The sequence below is a fragment of the Panthera onca genome, chromosome E2 (assembly GCF_046562875.1).
Source record: "Panthera onca isolate mPanOnc1 chromosome E2, mPanOnc1 haplotype 2, whole genome shotgun sequence".
Classification (NCBI taxonomy): domain Eukaryota; kingdom Metazoa; phylum Chordata; class Mammalia; order Carnivora; family Felidae; genus Panthera; species Panthera onca.
This window is the reverse complement of record NC_138353.1, coordinates 33,451,596-33,458,566: the sequence shown is the minus strand read 5'-3', so window position 1 is coordinate 33,458,566 and position 6,971 is coordinate 33,451,596. Positions and strand designations below refer to the sequence as shown.

The window sequence follows — 6,971 nt, the reverse complement described above, 5'->3', positions numbered from 1 at the left end:
ATAACTTTTAATAGGGACAAGGCTTCATTACATTAATTATCTCCTCATCCTTGCTACAATGCCAAGAGTAGCAGCATAGCACAGGTCTGGTGATCTTGGCTCTAGTACCTACTAATTTCATGACCTTGGGCAAAGTTCGTAATAATAGTATCTGCCACATAGGGTTGTTATAAGGACTAAATAAGTTAATACATGTAAAGCGCTTGGCATATAAGAAATGTAGGCATATAAGCCACTAATTGCTAATTGCTATTTTCTTTTTGTTACTCCCACTTTACTGATTAGAGTAGCGGTTCAGAGAAGTTCAAAGTAATGCTTGAGGTCATGCAACTAGAAAGTGGTGGCAATGAAGTTAAAGTACCTGTTCTTGACCCAGTGTGGAGTTTTAAAAAGTGTTTATTTATTTTTGACAGAGAGAGACAGAGACAGAGAGAGAACCCTAAGCAGGCCGCGTGCTGTCAGCACAGAGGCTGACATGAGATCTCACATGAGATCATAACCTGAGCGAAATCAAATGTCAGAAGCTTAACGGACTGAGCCACCCAGGTCCCCCAACCCAGTGTGGATTTAAAATGTGGATTTAATAAGCTAATATTTATATAATGGTTTAAAGTTTTCTTTCTTTTTTTTTTTAAACTTTACGCATTTTGAGAGAGAGCAAGAACGTGCGTGCATGCACAAGTGGGGAGAGGGGCAGAGAGGAAGAGAGAATCCCAAGCAGATTCTGTGCCATCTGCACGTGGAGACCCAATGTAGGGCTTGATCCCACCCACCTCAAGATCATGACCTGAGCCAAAATCAAGCGTCGGAGGCTTAACCAACTGAGCCACCCAGGCTCCCAGTTTATAGTTTTCAAGACACTTCTACCTATGTTGTATGTTATGTAATATGCCTTGGGATACATAAGTAGAAAGTCATTACAATTCATTTTCTTTTTTTTTTAATTTTTTTTTTTACATTTATTTATTTTTGAGACAGAGACAGAGCATGAACGGGGGAAGGTCAGAGAGAGAGGGAGACACAGAATCTGAAACAGGCTCCAGGCTCTGAGCCATCAGCACAGAGCCTGACGCGGGGCTTGAACTCACGAACCGCGAGATCATGACCTGAGCCGAAGTCTGACGCTTAACCGACTGAGCCACCCAGGCGCCCCTACAATTCATTTTCATTAGGTAGTATAATGTAGTAGAGCCCCTAGCACAGAACCTGGCATGTGGTAATGTTAGTTACTGTTAAGAGGTACTGACAAATGCCAAAAAGAAATTCGTATAGTTCTGTGGGTGCATGGCAGCTAAATAAATGGGCTGAAAAGGTCCCATCAATATTGGCCCCACCCCTAATGTGTTGAGGGCTTACTACTGCCGCACACTGTTCTTAGCTTTGCAGTTGCAAGGTTGAAAGGGACAAACCTCACCCATTTGGAGCTTACATTTGAGAGCGGGAGCCAGACACCAGGGGGAGAAAAAATAAAATACGTATATTTGTATTATATCATATTTGTAAATTTTAATTTTTATATTTTATTTATATGTTAACATATATTTATATATACATATAAATAACAACAGATAATGTCTCCATGGGGGGGGGTGGAAACAGTAAGGGGATAGAGATGATGGGAGATTGCTATTTTAGACAGAGTGATCCCTAGGCCTCTAATAAGATCATTGTAGATCAGAGATTTGAAGAAAAGGAGGAAACAAGCCCCACATATTTGTGGAGTAAGTGCCTTCCAGGCAGAGGGATCAGCAAGTGCAACGGCCTTGAGGTGGAAGTAGCTTGGTGTGTTCCAGGGAAGTGAGGGCTCTAACGGAATGCGGGAAGCAGTGAGGTAGCCAGGGGCGGGATCATATAGGGCCTGTAGGCCGTGTAAACATCATTGTTTTGGGTGATGGGGTTTGATTAATGTTTTAAAGGATAACTGGCTGGTACTGCAACAGAGATGCAGGGAGCTAAGCCTAGCGGTGGAAGCAGGAAGATCAGGCAGAGGTTTTTATGGAAACCCTTTCATTAGAATGTGATCTAGAGTGAAAGGCAGGGACACTGGAGTCTAGGTCTGTTTCCGGAGTTGGAAAAAAAGAGACAGAGGACGAGAAAGTCCTGTGGCCTGTGTAATTGGATCTTTTCTTTAGAACTTTAAACAAATCTGGACTTATGACCTGATATTTTATGTTAAGATTTAAAAACGGTAGTATTTTATGATCCAAGTAATACCGGAATATATTCTTTTTTTTTTTTAATTTTTTTTTTTTTCAACGTTTTTTATTTTTTTTTTTATTTTTGGGACAGAGAGAGACAGAGCATGAACGGGGGAGGGTCAGAGAGAGAGGGAGACACAGAATCGGAAACAGGCTCCAGGCTCCGAGCCATCAGCCCAGAGCCTGACGCGGGGCTCGAACTCACAGACCGCGAGATCGTGGCCTGGCTGAAGTCGGACGCTTAACCGACTGCGCCACCCAGGCGCCCCCGGAATATATTCTTTTTTAAAAATAATTAAACATTCCAGGTAAGGCTGAAGCCCTCCTTGACCGTTGGAGCTCACGTCTCCAGAAACAGGATTTTGACATTATGAGTAGGATTCTGTTGAGAATGTGAATCTGACTTACTGGAATCTGGCCTCTGAGCCTGAGCAAGGATTTTATTTGTTTTGTTTCGAGCAAGGATATTTTAAAAAGGGGTTTCTTGCAAGATGAACATTAGTGTTTTCCTCTGGGGACATTTTTTCTCTCGCCCATGGGGCTGAGGGGACCAGTTGAATTTCTACTTTCATTAGTATCCCCTCAGTTAGAATAAATGTTGTGTGAACTTCAGCCAGTCACAGAGAGTGATCCATTTGTTGTGTGACTGAGCTTGGCTTTTTCCATGCCCGAGGGACAGGTAGGTCTCCCGGAACCCGAGAACGGCAAGAGGGAAGCTAGGGAGAAGTCGGCTCCTGGGAATCTCAAACTCTCTGTTCCAATAGCAATGCACAGCAAGTCCAAAAGTGATTTCTCCTCCTGTTCTCCAGCCTGTCTAATTACTGGGAGACTCTGAAAGAATTCTTTTGTTCCGAACTGTTATAAAAGGAAGTAAGACATCATGGCCAGAGTGTAGGGTCTGGAACCAGATGCCAGGCTTCAGGTCTTCGCCCTGTCACTTAACAGTCGCCAGACCTTGGGAAAGGGCATTAACCTTTTTGACCTCATCTGTAAACCCGAGCTTGCTGTGAGGATCAAATGCAGTAACACTTATTAAAGCACATTATAAAGTATTACACAAATGAGGACATGAACATGATATTCCATAGCTACATACCTTTTCTGTGTATTTCCAGTCAATTCCTTTGAAAATTATTTGTTGTTGAACAGGCTGTCTTGTTTAGGTAATAACTTAAAATTAGTCCTATTTGGATTTCTACCAAAGGGATGAAATACTGATTTAAAGTCAGTGGATTTTAAAACTGGAAGAGGCTTAAGGGGTCCCTAGTGCAGTATTTCCCACCGTTTTTTTCTTCGTAGAGACTGTGAAGATTTCCCTAATGAAATTTTTTTTTTTTATTTTTTTTTAACGTTTATTTATTTTTGAGACAGAGAGAGACAGAGCATGAACAGGGGAGGGGCAGAGAGAGAGGGAGACACAGAATCTGAAATGGGCTCCAGGCTCTGAGCTGTCAGCACAGAGCCCGACGCAGGGCTCGAACCCACGGACTGTGAGATCATGACCTGAGCCGAAGTCGGACGCTTAACCGACTGAGCCACCCAGGCGCCCCTCCCTAATGAAATTTTAATACCACAGATATACTACATGTCTGTTTTTGTTCTGTGCCCTTTTGGGGGCCACAGCCATGTTAGTATCCAATATACCTCTGCCCCACATCCAGTTACCCCTTCTGGGATAACACACACACACACACACACACACACACACACACACACACGTGTGTGTGTGTGTGTGTATGTATATATATGGTAGTTGAAACTGCTCAGTTTGGACTAATTATTTAATTCCGTCTTACTAGTATGGTCCGTGAAACCTTGAAGAAGCTTGATCGTGTGACTCAGTTTACATTTGTAAAACAGATCTACTAACTGCCAGACTTTGAAACTACCAGTTTTAACCCTTAAAACAACCAGTTTTTTTTTTTAAGTTTTATTTTTTAAGTCATCTTTACACCCAACATGGAGCTCCAGCTTACAACCCTGAGATCAAGAGTCACACATTCTTCCAGATGACCCAGCCAGGCACCCCTAAAACAGCCAGTTTTAAAGGTTAGGAAGTGAGTTTATGAGGTGCTGGGATGAAAGATGCTAAAGGAAGTGTTTATTATTGTATGCTGTGTGATCTTCTTAGTGTGTAGCAACCACATTGTAGCTGGTCACGCTTCTGGAAGGTTGATCAGGAAGAGGCTAGCTCATAAGAGTACTTGACATCCTGCTGGTGGGTAGCCTGTAAGCTGCCCCTGGAAGCAACAACTGCATCTTGTCCATTACCTTGTTCTTCGCAAGGCTAAGAACCACTGAATTTCCATAATTTATAGTGGTTGAAAGCTAGCAATACACATAACTGTGTATGAGTGTTTTGTTTTGTAGGTGGTTAAAGTGACCTCTTGTTAGTGTTGATATCTGTTAATACCATGGGTCTCTTAATAAATGTATGTTAATTTTACAGTTTTGGTATTTTACGGGGATGTAATTAACTGTTTTTAATTTAGGTTTTTATTCACAATCCTCATACCCGGAGTCAGCATGTCAGTGCATCCAGGGTCTTCCAGAGCCCCCTGGAGTCTGATGTTTCACTTCTCAACATCAACCAGGCAGTCAGCTGCCTGACTGCAGGAGTACTGAACCCAGAACTTGGCTATGATGCTCTTTTGGTGGGGACACAGACTAATCTTCTGGCTTATGATGTCTACAATAATTCAGATTTGTTCTACAGAGAGGCAAGTATACCCCTTTGTAACCATGATATTCCTGTTACTCATTAATGTCCATTGGCTTTTTATGATTGAAAGAGATCAGACATTTATTTTGGTTTGCTTATCGTATGGCTCTTGTGACGTAAACAACATGGAGATTTTTCTATTTACATCTGCATTATCTGTTTGACACTTACTTGTTTTATCATGGTTGGTAACCACTTGGTGACACTCCAGCTTGTCTCCCATGAGGTATATCTGTGATACCACCATCTGTCAAGATCTGTTGAGAACTCAGCCAAGAGCCAGGAAGTCAGTAAACAGACCTCCTGGTGGCTTTGCATTAAAATTTAGTATAGTAGTTTATAGGACAAGCGCTTACTGTGGCCTGCCATCTATAGGCTCCTGCAGCTTTATTTATTTATTTATTAAAAAAATTTTTTTAATGTTTATTTATTTTTGAGAGAGACAGAGTGTGAGCAGGGGAGGGGCACAGAGAGAGGGAGACACAGAATCCAAAGCAGGCTCCAGGCTCCGAGCTGTCAGCAACAGAGCCTGACATGGGGCTTGAACTCACAGACCGCGAGATCATGACCTGAGCCGAAGTCGGATACGTAACCGACTGAGCAACCCAGGTGCCCCTAGGCTACTGCAGCTTTAATACTCAAGTTATTCATATTTATTATAGAAAAGATATGGAAACAAAAAAAAATACTCATAATTTCTCCATCTAGAGGTAACACGTAACTCTTAAACTGATTTTTACTAAGTGAAATTATTTATTTATTTATGCATTTTTTATTTTAGAGAGAAAGCACATGCGAGGCAGGGAGAGAGGCAGAGGGGGAGAGAGAGAAAACCCCAAGCAGGCTCCATGCTCAGCACAAAGCCTAACACTGGCCTCGATCCCGTGACCCTGGGATCGTGGCCTGAGCCCAAATCGAGTCAGATGCTCAACCAACTGAGTCTCCCAGGCACCCCACTAGGTGAAATTTTTTATGAAATGTGATCATTTTTTTACCCTCTAACTTATATTATTATAATAAGATATTTTAAAATATACTTCACATACCATACAATTCACCTATTTAATGTACAATCCAATAGTTTTAGTTTATTGAGGGACTTACTCAGCTATCACCACTATCAAGTTTAGAACATCTTCATTATCCCTAAAAGAAACCCCATACCCATTAGTAGTCAATCTTCATTGTCCCCCAACCTGTCTTCGGCAACCACTAATCTACTTCCTATCTCTGTAGATTTGCCTGTTCTCGACTTTTCATATAAACAGAATCATATAATATATGGTCTTTTGTGACGAGTTTCCTTTCCTTAGGATGATATTTTCAAGGTTGATCCATGTTGTAGCATGTATCAGTATTTCATTCTTTTTATGGCTGAAGAATATTCCATTTTATGGACATGCCATATTTTCTTTATCCACTCATCATTAATGGACATTTGTGTTGTCTCTACTCCCTGGCTATTGCACACAGCCTTTTTATTCAATGCTATATTGTGAGCATCTTTAAATTTTTTTTTTTTCAACGTTTATTTTATTTTTGGGACAGAGAGAGACAGAGCATGAACGGGGGAGGGACAGAGAGAGAGGGAGACACAGAATCGGAAACAGGCTCCAGGCTCCGAGCCATCAGCCCAGAGCCCGACGCGGGGCTCGAACTCACGGACCGTGAGATCGTGACCTGGCTGAAGTCGGACGCTTAACCGACTGCGCCACCCAGGTGCCCCTATTGTGAGCATCTTTATATGAAGTCACTGTATATCCCTGCATCATTCTTACTAGGCTCTATGTTTTTTTTTTTCATTTTGTTAATATATTATAATTTGCTTAATCTGTTCTATATTGTTTCATATTTATGTTATTTTCATAGTTTCTGTATTACAGTTGATACTTTGATAAGCATATGTCTTTGCCAATTTCTCTGATTATTTTCTAAGGATAAGTTCCTAGAAATGCAATTACCCTTTTTTTTTGTATTTTAAAATTGAGATAAAATTGTACATACGGTGAAATACACAAACTTTACACGTACTATTCAGTGAGTTTTGATCC

General features: G+C 41.3%; 1 protein-coding gene across 3 annotated transcripts in view; it reads left to right on the top strand.

Moving 5' to 3' along the window:
* BBS2 (Bardet-Biedl syndrome 2) overlaps positions 1 to 6,971 on the top strand; it is a 68,523-nt gene that overhangs the window by 35,164 nt on the left and 26,388 nt on the right. For all 3 annotated transcript variants that reach the window (XM_078438728.2, XM_078438729.2, XM_078438727.2), the window contains one exon: positions 4,691 to 4,918. In XM_078438728.2, the coding sequence (XP_078294854.1) occupies positions 4,691 to 4,918 (228 nt within the window). The remainder of the gene's footprint in view (positions 1 to 4,690; positions 4,919 to 6,971) is intronic.